At 39.4% G+C, this 17,149-nt stretch overlaps 2 protein-coding genes across 11 annotated transcripts in view; one reads left to right on the forward strand and one right to left on the reverse strand.

The window, feature by feature from the left end:
• kdm2bb (lysine (K)-specific demethylase 2Bb) overlaps positions 1 to 12,074 on the forward strand; it is a 33,765-nt gene extending 21,691 nt beyond the window's left edge. For all 6 annotated transcript variants that reach the window (XM_085168292.1, XM_085168290.1, XM_085168293.1 and 3 more), the window contains 3 exons: positions 345 to 506; positions 2,361 to 2,579; positions 3,784 to 12,074. In XM_085168292.1, coding sequence (XP_085024418.1) covers positions 345 to 506; positions 2,361 to 2,579; positions 3,784 to 3,965 — 563 coding nt within the window. In that variant the 3' untranslated portion in view covers positions 3,966 to 12,074. The remainder of the gene's footprint in view (positions 1 to 344; positions 507 to 2,360; positions 2,580 to 3,783) is intronic.
• rnf34b (ring finger protein 34b) overlaps positions 141 to 17,149 on the reverse strand; it is a 29,095-nt gene continuing 12,086 nt past the window's right edge. For 3 of the 5 annotated variants that reach the window (XM_085168303.1, XM_085168302.1, XM_085168305.1), the window contains 5 exons: positions 12,769 to 12,831; positions 12,445 to 12,646; positions 12,329 to 12,352; positions 12,091 to 12,132; positions 141 to 10,530 (listed from right to left, as the gene is read on the reverse strand). In XM_085168303.1, the coding sequence (XP_085024429.1) occupies positions 10,346 to 10,530; positions 12,091 to 12,132; positions 12,329 to 12,352; positions 12,445 to 12,646; positions 12,769 to 12,831 (516 nt within the window). In that variant the 3' untranslated portion in view covers positions 141 to 10,345. The remainder of the gene's footprint in view (positions 10,531 to 12,090; positions 12,133 to 12,328; positions 12,353 to 12,444; positions 12,647 to 12,768; positions 12,832 to 17,149) is intronic. The other 2 variants (XM_085168306.1, XM_085168307.1) reach the window with 2 other exon arrangements.

Consider the following 17,149-nt stretch of genomic DNA (forward strand, 5'->3'; position numbering starts at 1 on the left):
TATCGGAGCACAGCTCAGCCTCTCTGTGTGGATGGTATGTCACTGTTCAATCTTCCAGAGAATTTCTAATTCAAATCCATTCATTATGTGCGTTTTATTTTATTTATTTATTTATTTATTTATTTATTTATTTATTGGGGGGGGAGTGGAGTATTTGATTAAATGTAATTTTCGTGTGCTGACATTTGTAGAGGATGTTTTTTTTCTTTGCTACACCAAGAATACTACATCTGAGACAGAAAACGAAGAAGCAGATGCCACATTGTCGCATTTGTCCACATGAAATCAAACACCAAACCAAACTTTAGGAACTGTCTATAACAAGGTTTTTTGTGTCCCTGCAGGTCTACGTGTGCTGCTTCTCTCTGGATGCTCATGGGTAGCCGTCTCTGCTCTCTGCACCTCCAGCTGTCCTCTCCTGCGAACTCTGGATGTTCAGTGGGTCGAGGGACTGAAAGACGCTCAGATGAGAGACTTGCTGTCGCCTCCCACAGATAATAGGCCAGGTACCAACCGTTTTTCTGTCAAACACCAGGACAACATTATTGACTGAGTGAGAGAGCTTGATTACAGAGGGGGGAAAGGAGATTGTTGGTATAGTGACTCTGTCTGTGTTTTCTTTTCTGAATCACTATACTTCAAGTCACTCCGTTTTATAATGGTAGAATACAAATTCATCTAAAGACAAGCTCAGATGAAGTTTATGTACTAAACTAAATGTCTTTGAGAGCTGTTTTCACACATGCCCTTCCCCTGAATTTATCTCAACCTGTTAAAACTGTTTTTAAAAAGCCTCCACAGTCAAATGGCAGCTCTATCACAAGCTCTAATCTACCGATTCATGTTCAGCTACATGAATTTTCCCTTTTTTCCTGTTTGTGGAAAAGATTTCCCTCTGTCCTGAAAAAGAACATCTTCACAGGACTGCATAGAGTCCTGTGAAAGCCAAATACACTGTTACAGCTTTCATAGGGATTAAGAAGGTCAGTAGCAGCCAGGTGCTGCTAAAAAAAAAGCACTTGATTAAGTGATCATCAGCAAGTGTGAGCACCTCAGTGGCAAAATGGATGTCCCAGCAAATTCTCCCCAAAGTCAGACTGTGCAATGTGCAGAGAAACTGCAAAACACCCAAGAGCTACATCTCAGAGTCTACAAGTCTCTGTTAGCATTTTGCATGTCAAAGCTCGTGATGGCAAAATTGGAAAAAAGACTGAACAAGTATGACTTCTTTGAAAGGGTTGCCAGGGGAACGTATCTTCTCTCTAAAAAAGAGGCTTAGGTTTGCATCTGCGCAAACCACAAGACTGAGACCAAAGTGGAGGTGTTTGGCCATAATAGATAGAAAAGTAGATTGATTGGTGCATAGATTAATTGATTGATCCTAAAAGGGAAATTATTGTGTTACAGCATTAAGAATAACAATAGTACCATGTACTGTAGATAAACTACAAGTTAAAATGTTTCAGGTGCATAGTGAAGGGCCTTTACTGTGTGATGGATGTGTGCAAAATCTGCATGCAACAGTGACTTTGAAAACCCCCACCAATAAAAATAAAAATGAGGCAAAGTTAAAGAAGAGTAAAAAGTAAGACTGAGATTGAGCAAGAGTAGTGTAAATTGCCTTTATCATAAATAATGTGTACACTATAAATACTGACTCGGGCAGGATTTTAAACATACTTTACTCTCCCTGCTCAGTAGTTCTTAGTTTGTCTGATATCTTACTGAACCCATGTGAAGACAGAGCAATTCATTGTTTGACTTTAAAGTGGTCCTGCATGGTCTGTCCAGGCAGCATCCTGACCTAAACCAAATTGAGACCTTGCGTAGTATCAGAAATGAATGAAAGGAGCTCTGTGTCAACAAATTCTGATAACTAACCAAAATAAAACATCAAATTAATCAGTCTATCAATAATTGGCCACTTCCTTACCTGGTCTGTAACTCTGACCGAGAGCCAACCCACTGGTTCCTGTTGAAGACCTGCATAAATTTAAAAAGTCTGACCTCTCCAATTTAGCAAATTGCTATAACTGGTATATTTTCTGTTGAATGCAGAATTATTAGCCATGAATGAATGCAAAATTGGAGTCTTGGCTAAAGCAGCCATGTTGCAGGAACATGTCACCCAGATGTGCGATGTGTGCCTTTAATGTTGTTTGTAGACAACAATGCAGCTTTGTGGCAGAGAGATAAGTTATGTCAGGCTTTAGATCCAGAGACAGCAGTTGTTAGTAGGATTACTTCACTGTTGGGGGATTTGTTTCTTTTCCATGCTCATTAACGATATACCATGAATCATCTCTCTTTACTTAATCCCTCTGGTAATCTCCTCCCCTGTGTTTTTACACATTTTGTAGGTCAGTTGGACAACAGGAGTAAACTGCGTAATGTAGAGGACCTGCGTCTGGCAGGGTTGGACATCACCGACACGTCTCTGCGCCTCATCATTCGTTACATGCCCCTCTTATCTAAGCTGGACCTCAGCTACTGCAACCACGTTACTGACCAGTCGGTTAACATCCTGACTGCTGCGGGGACAACCACCAGAGACTCACTCACTGACATCAATCTGTCAGGTATGAGTCTGTCTTTGTAGGCTCTAAATCTACCTGGATTAGACTCATTGCACTGACTGGCTGAAATCAAAATGTATTAGACCTGAATACTGAATTATCACCTCTGTCCCCTGTAGATAATCCCAGTGAATGTATAAAACAGCTTGATATTTAGCCCCACTAGCAACACCGTGCTTTAGAAAACTTAGGTCCAATATTAATAAATAATGCAGTTATAGTACTGTGCAAATAACTCCCATCACCCCTCATTCCTTTATATGTTGAAATTAGGTGCAGAAGTTTATTAAAAATTGTGCAAATATACACTGAAGTACAGCATATACGGCAAAAACAGAGTGAGAGATTGAGACTGATTATGACTTGATGTTTGTAGACCGCAAAGTAGGCTTCAGTGAACAGTAGATGGATCAACTGAGGGGTCAGATGCATGTCTCAGGTCCTGTGTTCAGTCTTTGGATGTTTTCCTAGTTCTTCAGGACCCAGCTTTCAGATACTGTTTATCGGTTGTAGATAGATTTTTGTAGCCCTGCCACTTCTTCTTTGGTCCTGTGCTTGTTTAGTTTTGCATTGCGCACCAGGCTGAGCTGACTGGCTACTAGTAAAAAATTTTTAATTTCTTTTTTGTCAAGCTTTCTGTTATGTGTTGACACAACACTGGTTTATCTCTAGACTTACGTACCTTTTTGGTTCTTAAATGATTCATAGGTCAGTCTTAAGTGGCTTTGGCTTAACAAACAAACAGACAAACAAAAACATTACTCTGAAAATGTCAGGTACAAGGACTGGACTGAAAAATAGTGAAAAGCAGCCAGTGTGTAAGAAAAATGTTGAAATGACTTCACAAAGCCTATTGCTTAAGATCGCATGAAGAAATTCCTAGAAAATCTGGCTCCTTGGATCCAAAGCATAAAGAAATAAGGGGTGAGTCAAGACTTTTGCACAGTACTGTAATTTTGGAGAGGAAATCTTGTTCAGTGGCCTGTGCAGAACTGATAAAAATAACTCAATACTTTTCTTCCAAGAATATTATTAAATGTTTAATGCAGTAAATCAAAGGGCCATTTTAGAAACCTCACCATACTGAGACCGTTTGAGCTCCTGTCCCAAAAGGCTGATTAATCCATGCGTGTGCAGAGTCTGTTTCAGCGCAGGTGACCTGTTATACACCATTTAATTTTTTTTCCAACCCAATTTCTCCCTGCAGTCTGTAACAGGGTCACAGACCAGTCGCTGACCTATTTCAAGCGCTGTGGAAGCATTTGCCATATCGACCTGCGATACTGCAAACAGGTGACCAAGGAAGGATGTGACCAGTTCATCGCCGAAATGTCCGTCAGTGTGCAGTTTGAACTCATTGAGGATAAACTGCTGCAGAAGATCAGTTAGGCACACGGACAACTCTGGTGTGATTTTTTTTTTTTCACAAGTAGTAAAAGTGCCGTCCACATGGAGGCAGCAGAAGACTGCTTACTTGTGTGTGAGAGAGCGTGAAGGACTCCTGGAAAACTGATATAAAGGGAGTTTGCGCTGCTAAGCAAGAATGTAAAAATGGTCCAGTAATGGATATATATATATATATATATGTATATATATACGTTTTTGTTGTCACACCTGTTTATACGTTATTTATTCTTTATATTGATTGTTTTATGTATTGTATCCTGGTTATCTTTTTGGTGTTTAAAGACTATTTTTTGTTTCAATGCAAAGTTTATTGCATTATAGAAGAATATTTTTGTATCAGAAAGTGTTTCATACATTTATGTGCAGTATTAAATGGACCACTGTAGTGGCTCCATGCTGTAGTGGTTTTCAAATTCGCCTAATAAGCGAAGGAACCCCCAGTATCCGGGGAGGGAGGAGACACGAATCCCTTTGAGGACTGCGTCAGGAAGGGCATTCGGACATAAAAAAAGAAAAACAACAGCCAAATTAAAACACGCGGAGCTACCCGCTGTGGTGACCCCTTTCCAATAAGGGAGTGGCTAAAAGTAGCTTTTATTAAATGCACCACTGTACAGTATCACAGCACTGAAAGCGATTATTAGTTGGCATTACTGTTAAGCTTTTTATTGTCGAGAGACAAAGGTCTAACGATTTGTTGCCAGACTTGTAGGATGGTAGTTTTTGTTTGTGTGGGTGTTTTTATATTTTATTATTGTATATGCCAGAGTTCTGCTTCCTTTTAGATAAAGGTACTGTATATTTTGTTTTCCATGTCCGTTTGGATGAAATATCTAGTTATTTGCACTGATGCGGTCAATACGAATACATGAATGTATTCTTACATACACTATACAGTGTACAGTGTATAAAGCATATTTTTTAAACACTAAAACGTTCTGCTAATTTTACTAACAGCTTGTAGGTAACTGGGCTATTATAAGATAAAAACATCTCCATTACTCTTTAGTATTCCCGGTGCTTTGTGGAAGGAAGCGTTTTAGCTCTGCATGCAGACATGTTTACACCACTGTCAGTAGAGTTAGTAACAGTTAAACGATATAACCATGTTTACTCCAGCTGAACTCCACGTTACCATAAAGAAGAGACTGTGTGCTGAATCATGCAAGAAGTAAAGAATCTGTAAAGCCCATAAGGTTTAAATTTAGAAAAGAGGATCAGACATACAAATGAAAAATGCAGCTGAGTGTCTCTACTTTGTAAATCGCTCTTATTTTGGGCTTTATATGCCTAAAGTGTCATGTTCCAAGGAAATTGACAACAACATTGAGAAAACAAGTGAAACCAATAACAGTGAAGCCATTCCAATCTCAAAATGTGAGGCCTTCACCAGAAACTCAGCATGAGACCAAATACACTGTATCCAGTATAGGAGAAAAGTGAAAAGGTCAGCAGAGGGTTGTATGAAAGATGTCTGTAAAATATAAAAGTAAAAAAAGGCTTTTTTTCCCCTTTGTTAGCCAGAAGGTTCACTGAAAACAAAAAACACATTAACACTGGTTTATTTATTTATTTTTTTTATGATATTTTGAGTTGATCTTCTGATGTAAGTACATTGTGACCTGTCATTCAGTGATAAAGTTTCAAATTCATAAGCAATGTTCTTACTGTGCACCTATACTCTTTATAATTGTATTAAGACATTCAGAAGTTGTTGGAAGTTTTGACTGACTCATGAGTTTAGTGATTAATAGAATTTTGTTTTCCTCTTTAAAACTCCAGATTTTTCTAAAGAAGTCTTTTGCGTAATTTTTGAATAGCACTCCAGTCCATACAGTTCAGTGGATGGGTTTACATTTAAAATTTTATGTTTTTATTAAAAGGCCGTGTCTCCATGAAATATTTTAGTACATTACTTCAGATCTATTTATCTGTACATAATGTACACGCAAAGCCTCTTCAGAGTCGACCTTTGAGATATTAAATTCATTTTAAATACTGATGAGTGTGTGAGTTTCAATCAGTAACAGGTTTGTATCTTATACTGGAAAGCTGGTCATGTTAGATTTACCTCTGTGTTTCACAAGTGAATATTTACCATACGCTTGCTCCTATACAGTCCTGTGCAAAACTCTTGAGCCACCCCTCATTTCTTTATATTTTACTTATAACGAGCCAGACTTTATTGAGAATTTTAAAAGTGGTCTTGAGCAATATTTCTCCCAGGTTTCTGGAGGTCTTTCAAAGTTTGATTTTGGAAAAGTCGACTTTTTCAAAAAAGTCTTTAACTCTATTGGTCCCTCTGTGCTCACTATAATCAGCACCTCGCTGTTCTCTGGTCAAGTCCCTGCTTATTTTAAGAACACTGTCATCCATCCATTTATAAAACATAAAACAAGCTTGACCCGTCTCTTCTTAGCAATTAGAGACCAATTTTAAAATGTCATTTATTGCTAAGATTTTAGAAAAGACTGTGGCTAAGCAGCTTACTTAGACAAATACAGTTTACATGGCAAATTTCAATCTGGTTTTCTAGAGCTCATTCTACTGAAACTGCATTTCTTAGTGTCCAGTGAGATTTTGATGCCGACTGAGGCAGGAGACTGTTCTGGTCTGCTAATATTGGACCTGATCTCTGCTTTTGATACTGCTCACCACCACATTTTGTTTTATAGGCTAAAATATTGGGTGAGTATATCTGGATCTGCTTTGGAGTGGTTCGCATCATCTGTCTGAACGAAGCTTTCCTGCTTCAGGTCCTTGTCTTCTTCCTTTAGCTATGGTGTGCCACAAGGTTCTGTACTAGGACCTTTAATATTTCTATTATATCTGCTCCCTCTACAGCACATTTTGAGCACCTTTGAGGACATTTGCTATATATTCCCTTGTATATATCTTTTAAGCCCAAAGATGTTTCTAAGCTGCATATCCTGAATAAGTGCCTAGCCTTGTCTAACTTAATTTTTTCATCATTAAGCCCCTTTTTGTGAATCCTGAGAGATTCATGCCTAGTTTATGTTGCTGATCCAACTGCAGTGGCTCCCCATTAAATTAAGAGTCCATTTCAAGATTCTGGTTCTGACTTTTACAGCTCTTCATGGACAAGGACCAGCTTACATCAGTGACCTTTTACAGCCATACATCCCCAGCAGGTCCCCGAGGTCTGGTCAATCAGGGCTTACTGTACATCATACAAGCCTGAAAACTAAAGGAGACATGGTGGCAAGGATTTTCCCACCATGGCCCCCAGACTCTGGAACACTTTCCTTCTAAACTTGAAATCTGTGGACTCTTTTGGGGAGCAACTAAAAACTTTCTAGATTTGCATTTAGGTAACGATTTCCTTTTTTCTGAGGGACTTATCTTTTTCTTAAAAGGTGCTGTAAAATACAATTTTACTTTTTCAGTAATTTTGAGTCCAGTCCTACTCTGTAACCATTTTCTCAGAAGTTTCTTTTTTTTCCATCATTTGTTCCCATTTCTTGGATAAAAATCCAAGATAACACAGTTTGACAGGCATACAAATGTATTTTTACTTCAACAGGATGATTCCCAAAGCATTGACACTATAGCTGCAATACTATCTGGAAAGTGTCTGATTAACTTTTTTTTGTATTGTAATGATCCCAAACGCACCACCAATGCAGTAAAAGCATACTTGGATAGAAAAACACTATCAGTCATGGATTGGCTCAAGACTTTTAAACAGTATATCAATCAGTGAGAATATCACAGTTTTATAAAATGAAAAGCAGGGTTTTACATTCTGGTTTGTAGTACTGCATTTTATTGAATCTAATAAATCCTTTTTTTAATATCTTGATTACCAAAATAAAAAGGTTGAACAGTCAAAAATATAAAGATCCAGGATTACGAGTGCTTATGATGTGCTCTCACTCTGATAATACCTTAGCTGCCCGTGAGTGACATCTTTGAGAGACAGCAGCAACAACAAACTGACAGAGTAACAGCGACTGCTACATCGCATGGTGCGAGTGAACTGGAAGCAGAAGACAACAGAAAGGTTGTAGAAAGCAAGACTATGATGCAACTTTAATAGTGAGAGACATGATCGAACTCATGTGACCATAACCAGCAGAAATACATTCTGAAAAACAGTAAATTCTTTTTTTTTTTTTAAACCTTTGTAATGATTAGAATTTTTAATCATGTCAACTCCAAGGTAAATGGAAAAATATACATTTAATAAAGTATCAGTAAACAACAATAAAAGCTATCTATGCAATTTACTTAACAGCGATTAAATTGCAGTTATTTTATTTACCACAGGCATACTGTACACACAGATACTTCAGTGACATCCGACAAGAACAAAATGTTTTATTTGCATAACAGGTTAAAGTAAATCAGGCTGCCTCTTACTGTGTGATGGATATTTGGAAACGACGTGGCAAAACGTCTGCGTAAGGAAGTTTCACTCAAAAAACAAAAAAACAAAAAAAGAGGAGTAGCACCTGTTACCTTCCTACGATCTGACATTAAAAAGGATGACACAAACACGTGATCAATTTGGAAATGAAATGGTATTGCTTGGTGAAAGCTATAGAAGACTAAACCAACTTTAAAATGTAGATAAATACAGGGGCTAAACTCAAGGTCCACTTAGTGCCTCCTACTGGGACGTCCAGCAGCATGTCATGGGTATGTTTTCATTAAATGAAGCTGCTCACTTCATTCGCTCCTGTGTCGTCCTCACCTCTTAGCTCCTCCCGGCAAAGATGGGAGAGAGATTTGAGTACAGAAGCTGCCAAATGAGAAACTCTTGCTTCCATAGTGTCAGTCCTATTAGGCAACATCACTTATTTATGATATGCTGCACAGTAGGATCATTTGTCAGCCTGACTGGTTCTACTGTCCACAGAAAAATTCCCTTAGAAGCTGGTAAAATGCGAGAAGACTTAAACTGATTAACGTAGTTGTGCATTTATAGCTGTGTTACAGTTGTTGATTTAATCATCTTTTAAGTCCTTCATGGACAAGTGATATGTTATCTCTTCTGCTTTTTTGTATCAGGAAACGTAGTTGGTAACAACTGCTACACAATTTTGCAGTGAACTTATATTCCACTGTGTTAGAGTTACTGTAAGATGATGGAATAAAACTGTCTCACGTGCATCCTGTCTATAATCACTGGTGGACGTGTGACATTTATAAATCAGTTTAGCTCCTAAGGTACATTTCACGATGACTGTGAGGAGAAATGGACCAGTAGGAGAAAGGACGTGGGGAAATAAAATGTACACAGGAGAAGAAGGAGGCCTTTCACATGATCTCCCACCTTAAGTCATGTGACATCAAGGAACATGTCAATGGCAAATCAATGAACGATCACATTACAGAGACTGTAAAATGCAGCAAAAAGCTCTACAACAAGCTTGAAAGTGGGCCTTGAGTTCATTTTGTTGTCGTTGTCTTAATAAACATTCGCACAGTAGATCTAGCAGGAATGTACACTGTGACTTAACCAACCGGCAAACTGCAGGAGTCTTGGATGAGACAACGGAGAAACAATCCTTCACACAGTAAGTGTTAACCGGCTCACGTGTACACATTCTGTTTCCCCAAAGTTCATTTGAGTAAATGGAAAAATAAGAATAAGGTATCACACCAAGCTTGCTGGTTATGTGATGCATATACTGTGAAACTTAACCAAATATCAACTCAAGGCATGATTTTTTTTGGCACCCTACATGCTCCTGTGTGAGATGACCTGGTGCATAATAAATATTTTCTAAGAACACTTCTCTTTTTTATTTTTTACTTTTTTATTTTTTTCTGATATTGCACATCCTAAAAAGAAACAAAGAAACAAACAAAACAACACTGAAGGAGAATGACACAATGCCATGTGGCATGACTGTGTAAACCATACTGACTCAAACCCTGGGATCTTATATTTTAACTGCTTCTCTTCCCCACAAATAACAAGGCGGTCCACTTCAAGTACCCGCAGGACCACCTCCTGCCCACTCCTCTCTTGTGGGTTGAATCTAAACAGACACTGGCGAGTACAACGTGATGGCAGGGGCTTCTGCTGTGTGTTTTATGGCCAAAGACAGAGAAAATGAAAGTCCCGATGCAGCCGATGCCGGTCCACCAGGGTGGAGAAAGGGGGACTGGAACATAAGTTAGTAAGGAGGGCAGGAGGGCAGGAGGGCAAACCGTGGTAGGCCAGAGACAACAGTGGTTTTTAAGACCGAGAAGTTGCTCACGCCTGCTGCAGCATTAGGCCCTGTGAGACGTCATGCACAGCAGTTCATTCTCAGTGATAAATTCAGGGCTCGGGCCACGCCTGAGAGCCGCGCCGACATTCACCCACTCACCCACGCTCACACTGAGTTTTAAGACTTGAAGACATGCACGGCCCGCACAACATACTGCCTGCAGATGGGGCACTCGCTCATCCTCTTTCCGCATTTGGTGCAAGTTACCATGTGACCACATTCCAGTAACACACAGTCGATGATGGCATCCATGCAGATGCGACACAGGTTTTCATCAGCCGCCAGCTGAGCTTTGACGCCATCTGTGGATGGGAATATATATAAAATAAATATTTTCAATAAGCAATCCTTCTTTGCTGTGGGCTCATAAGAGTGTATGGAGATCAGCACTGAGGTGCACATGCAAGACAGAATAATAAGCACAAACATCATCACCAATGTTCGGCCCAATAAACTACAGCCCTACACTCCCTGTGGGTTTGAGATGTTACTTAAAATGATAGTACTTTGCCTAAGTAAGAAGCTTTATTGCAGATATTTATATCTACACTTCTTGTGAGGTGGAAGCTCTCCATCTCCAGCGATTAAAAATATTACCATTCATTTTATTTGGTGACAAGTTAGTGCTCGGACTAATCGAAATCCCTGCACTTCCCATGCCAAAGTAAAAAAACACAAAGAACAAAAAAACTAAACTAAAAAACTTAAAAGCATGTGGTCCTTCCTCTTCTTGGACTGAAACAGTGAAGCCAGTACTGAGGTGATAAAAACTGGTGAAGCTCTAAAATGCCACAAGATGCTGCCACCTCATTTAAATCTGATTAAGGATTAAAGACAGGCATTATTAGGGGTACGGCAACTTTGATTGACATGTCAATGCCAACGAGGCTTGCTTGACTGTCTTTGTGGTGTTGGTTCCTTTTGGAGCCCTGTATATTGCAAACAATATGGCCTTCTGCATGGTTAACTGAACTAGCAGACATGTCAAGAGGTCTGTGCTCTGGTTTTAGTCTAGGCTCTATTTTGAAATGTGTGTGTTAGTGCCAAATAGAGCAACATAAACCTGTCTGTACTAAATGTTTCCATGTACAGGGCAAAATAAGGGGTTTTATTTATTTGAGATGGAGATAAAATATCAATACTAACAAAAGGAAAGCGCTGAGCCGTCCTGTGACAGCTTGTGAACTGAGCTATGCATAATGATCAACACATGCTGATGGTAGGCAGACAGCCTCTCCCATCAAAACCATTTAAAATCACAGCGGCAAATTGTATCAGTGCTCTGGTTTTACTAACACTTAAATGATTTCTGACTGATCAGCTGACTGGCCTAAATCTGGGTCCTGCTGCTCACATCTAGCGTGACAGGAAAAGACCAATGCAGCTGCAGCCTGTCTGCTGCCTGTGCACAGCTGACTAATAAGAGGAGCTAATGTGATCCGCAAGCCCTTCATGTCAACGAGGAAGCTTGACAATGCAATTACACCTGAAGACATGCTGCCACTGAAGCACCATGACGGCTCATCAAGAGGTAAAAGCCCTTAAAGAGGGCATTAACGACGGCATGAGAGGCTGTCCTTCAGAATAAACAGAGATGACGTACACATGAGAAGAAGCACGAGTGACAGAATGCAGACACACCGAACCAGGCAGGAAATAATGACTTAATAAAAAGCACCCTTGCAATATCACAACAAAGAGGAAGATGGTAAAAGATGGGGTGAGTAAAAGCAGCTGCAGCATGCCTTTACTGGTCTAGCAGATGAGTTGCAAATGCAGTATCAGTACAATGGCGATCATGGAGGAGATGTAAATAGTATGTGATGTGGCTTTTTTTTATTTTTTTTTTTAGAAAAACTTACCTCCAACTCCACTGTTGCATAGAGGTGGAGGATATGCAACCACTATATAGTTAAGAAGGGGCAGTAACAAAGAAGATGAGTTTGGGGGAAGTGAACTTGCTCATTAATATAAAAAGTGAAGCAGCAAATAAAGCAGGTTTTCTTGCATTAAATGCTTCCTCACATAATTATAGCACATCAGCGGCATAAATGCAATGTTGTAATCACAGATGAATAGACATAATTAAATGTAAATTACCTGCAGTTATGTTGACATTTTCCACTAAAGCACAAGGAGAAAAAAAATGTGTTCATCAAGAAAAAAATAAAAAATAGTGAAATTTGTAAGAAACGATGAAAATTCAAAGTGCTCACTTGACTTCCTGTTCTGCTCGTTTTCTCTGTAGAGTCGATGCACTCGCTCCAACAGCTCCCACTTCTCGCAGCAGCCAGAGTAATTGACAAAGTTCCTGGCGAGAATCTCTTTCAGCTGGCGGACGGACAGGTTTTCTATCGCCTCCTCGTTGTCGAGATCAGACAGCGAGGCTCTGATCCTCCTTTGTGTCGCTGGACTGACCTGCAATCCACACACAGCAGCAGAGCCGTAATCACTTACAGAGCAACAGGACAGCATTTCCTTTGACTTTAAAGATACGGACAGTTCGACGCTGTAGATGTGCACAAAAGCGGGTCTCACACCTCTATGAGACGTTCCGTGGGCTCTAGGTTCAAGAGGGATGCTGTTGGAGTATCATCATGCTCCTGTTTGAGTGGAGACAAACAGTCAGGTTAACTTAAGTCAGATCAAACTGTCACAATGATTTTGAACCTGTTAAGATAAATACCAAAGACTTCTCAGGTGTGACAATGACTGATTTTCGTAGTTTAACTCATAAGATCTAATGCACATCCCATATTAGTTCTTTTCCCTGTGTAAAAATACTTTAAAAATCTCAGGTATATAATGCACAATCATGCTCCTCCCTGAGCCTGGTTCTACTGGAGGTTTCTTCCTGTTATAAGCAAGTTTTTCCTTCCTACTGTTGCCAAAAGCTAGTTCAAAGGGGGCCATCTGATTACTGGAGTTCTCTCAGTATTGTTGTAGGGTCTTTACCTTACAATATAAAGCGCCTTGAGTTCAACTGTTGTGTTGGTGCTACATAAATAAAACTGGATTGAAGTTATTTACATGACTTTTTGTTAGAACAACCTATTCTTTCAGAATACATGTGCTACAACACTATTGAATGAATGCATAAAATGTTACATCACAATAAAAGGTCCTATACAAGAATCACTCAGTTATTGCAGTTAGAAAAGATACTGCAGAGATAAACATTACATACTTTGCCATTTTACCTGATGGCTTAGACCTCTTCTGGTTAAAGTAACCAACGTGGAACCTTTATGGAAGGCATAATAAAATAAATAGTTCCTGCTCTGTGTGACAAGGTTTCATCATTGCCATGATAAAAGAAATTACTTTACCGCTATCTGTGACTTTAACTGCTCTGAAAGCCAATGAATGAACAGAGATGTTTAAACACTGTCACAGCTCCTCTTAGCTCAGCAGTTAATTATTCTCTTTGAAGGTGGAGGTCAGGAATTTGCTGCATTTAATAAGAGAACGAAAGGAGCTACAGAAGAGTTTAGGCTCTGTTTTGTGTAGCTCTGTGTTATCACTGCTGATATTGCCCTCTTTGATCTTTTATCTGTGTGACAAAACGAACTTGTAAGGCACTGAAATAAGCTCTAATTGATACCACTGAGTTCAGCGCCTCTCCTTCTAGACCATAAAAACTAAACTCCCTCTCTCTGCTTCAGCACATTTCCGCAGACCATCGTCTTTCTTGAATAAAGACGTGTTAATAATGAATCCATCAGGAGCACTGCTAGGTGCCTAACGCTTTGTGCAGACATCGTGCTTTTGCTCAGACGGCACTCCTCAGAGACACAAACATGAGCTGCAGTCTCGACTCTCACAGAGAGCCGAACCTCAGTGGAACACATGAATGATGTTAGATTTTATTCAACCATCAAAATGACATAAAAGTACTAGAAAGCACTTGAATTAACCAGCAAGGCTGCAGAAGCACAAGCAGAAACAATATTATTATAGTAAGTCAAAACGTTCAGAAGGCTTTTGTGTACAACAAAACATACACGGGCTAGATAGTTTTTATTTTGGCTCTGCACAGGAGGATTTCCTTGAAATGTGTCAGGTTCCATCACATGCTTACTGATTCATAGATTTGATACCAAATGTTAGCAAAAAATGTCCAGACTTTTTCAAGGGCCATAACCTCCTGGACGGATGCCGATATCGTCATATCTCATGCTAGAGGGCTACAAATGTCAAGGTAATTTAAAAGAGAAATTACGGCATCTTGTCAAACAAAGAGGCTTCTAGTTTTGACATTATATTGTGATAAAACAATCCTGTCAATCATCCTGCGCACTGAAATGTTAAATCTCAAAGCAACTGATCCAATTTCCCACCCTTTCTTTGATATTCAGTCTATTTTCCAGCTCCAGTCTGAAAAGTGACACCAATATCCCCCAAACATCGCCTCAGAGAAAATGGGTTATTCATCAAAAGCAACGATGTGTACGGTCCTTTTTTTTTGTGAAAATGGTTGAAGTGGTATCAACTCGAGAGTTTGAATATCTAAGTGAGCATGAAAATCTTACTCAGTTCATGCAGTGGCTTTGCATTATCACACAAAAAACTGCATCACCCAAAAAGGTATTTCACTGCAATTTGTAGTTTCAGAAGCTAAACTGACACTAAACTCACACTAGGGACATTATCTTGTTTGTTTCAAGTCAGTCACAAAGTACATCGACTCCTTTTTTGTCCTTTTTTTTAAAAAAAAACTAAAAAAACAAAACTCCAGCAGACTCTCTGGCTTACAACACCAGCAACATTTTATCTTCAGTATGAGACCTGAAACTCTTTAGGAAAGTATAATTTTCCTATGAATGTCTGTAAACAGGAATTATTTCACAACCCCACAGATGTCAATATTATATCTGCAACATGCAGGATCTGTGGGGCTTGTCCTGCTGAAATGGTGCCAACTCCAGCACCGGGCATCCTTGTCACTCATTGCTCCTTCTGCTGGAGCAGAAATAGAGACTCCACTGTAGCCCATCTGCTTCAAGTTTGATGTGTTGCATGCTCAGAGATGACAGATGAGATGACTAAATTTATGACAGATTGTTTTCTCAATAATTCATGAAGTTAGCACAAATGTCTCAGATGACTTTTGCTTTCTTGTCTGACTGTCTTTGTAGTATTTGTGTCAAAATTTGGTGGTAAGAAATTTAAAGTGCCACAAACTAAAATTTGCACAGTGCCCATCCCATGAAGAGATGAGAGGAGGAGTGTACAGTGGTGTTTCTGCTGTTTGGTTGCAGCTGTGACGCTGTGGGGAGTTCTCAACCTGTGCTCCTGTTACATAACAGGCTCAGTCCATGTAACAGTACTAAAAAAAGGCAAAGGGCTTAATCTGCCTCGCTGGCTGGTCTGAGGGCTTTGCACTTACACACAGAGCTAGCACACACAGCTAACACAGCTGTTTTCAGCTGTCACATGGATATTTTGCTGAACACTGCACCAGTACCAAGGAGGAGAATTAACCTTTTTTCCCTTCAATGGAGTTGATTTTTCATTCATAACAAAGCAACAAGACCAGAAAACAAAACAAAACACAGAAGGCAGCACAAAGGAAAGAGTAAAGCATGAAATCAAATGAAACAGACATCTAAGCCCTCTATGCACACGAGAGTGCTTGTTTGTTAGAGAGTTAAAAAGAGAAGAAGTTAAACATTTACAATAATTGATTACGCAGCAGTGGAGAGTGGACTTTATCAAAGTAGATGTCTTTCTGAAAGCGCTGTAACTAAGTTTAAGAATATAATCCAGCCACTGTTATCATCGTCAATGCCCTGTACCAACACAGAGCAGAGCAGCTATCTGAACGCTACCCCAACAGAGGTCGATTATCTTGTTAATAATTTCACCTCCTCACTACGTACGACTCTGGATACTGTAGCTCCAGTGAAAACTAAGGTCTCTAATCAGAAGTACCTGACCCCGTGGTATAATTCTCAAACACGTACCCTAAAGCAGATGACTCGTAATCTGGAGAGGAAATGGCGTGTCACAAATTTAGAGGATCATCATTTAGCCTGGAGAAATAGTTTGTTGCTTTATAAGAAAGCCCTCCGCAAAGCCAGAACAGCTTACTACTCATCACTGATTGAAGAAAATAAGAACAACCCCAGGTTTCTCTTCAGCACTGTAGCCAGGCTGACAAAAAGTCAGAGCTCTTTTGAGCCAACCACCCCTTTAACGTTAACTAGTGATGACTTCATGAACTTCTTCACAAATAAAATTTTTATCATTAGAGAAAAAATTACCAATAATCATCCCACAGATGATCTACAGCTACTCTTAGTACCATTGATGTTAAGTTAGATTCTTTTTCTCCAATCGATCTTTCTGAGTTAACTTCAATAATTACTTCCTCCAAACCATCAACGTGTCTTTTAGACCCCATTCCTACAAAACTGCTCAAAGAAGTCCTGCCATTGATTAATTCTTCGATCTTATATATGATCAACCTATCTCTAATAATCGGCTATGTACCACAGGCCTTCAAGGTGGCTGCCGTTAAACCTTTACTCAAAAAGCCATCTCTAGACCCAGCAGTCTTAGCTAATTATAGGCCAATCTCCAACCTTCCTTTCATATCAAAAATCCTTGAAAGAGTAGTTGTCAAACAGCTAACAGATCATCTGCAGAGGAATGGTTTATTTGAAGAGTTTCAGTCAGGTTTCAGAGCTCATCACAGCACAGAAACAGCTTTAGTGAAGGTTACAAATGATCTTCTTATGGCCTCTGACAGTGGACTCATCTCTGTGCTTGTCCTTCTTGACCTTAGTGCAGCATTCGATACTGTTGACCATAATATCCTATTAGAGCGATTAGAACATGCTGTAGGTATTACAGGTATTGCACTGCAGTGGTTTGTATCATATCTATCTAATAGACTCCAATTTGTGCATGTAAATG

Source organism: Neolamprologus multifasciatus, chromosome 7 (genome assembly GCF_963576455.1).
Source record: "Neolamprologus multifasciatus chromosome 7, fNeoMul1.2, whole genome shotgun sequence".
Lineage (NCBI taxonomy): Eukaryota > Metazoa > Chordata > Actinopteri > Cichliformes > Cichlidae > Neolamprologus > Neolamprologus multifasciatus.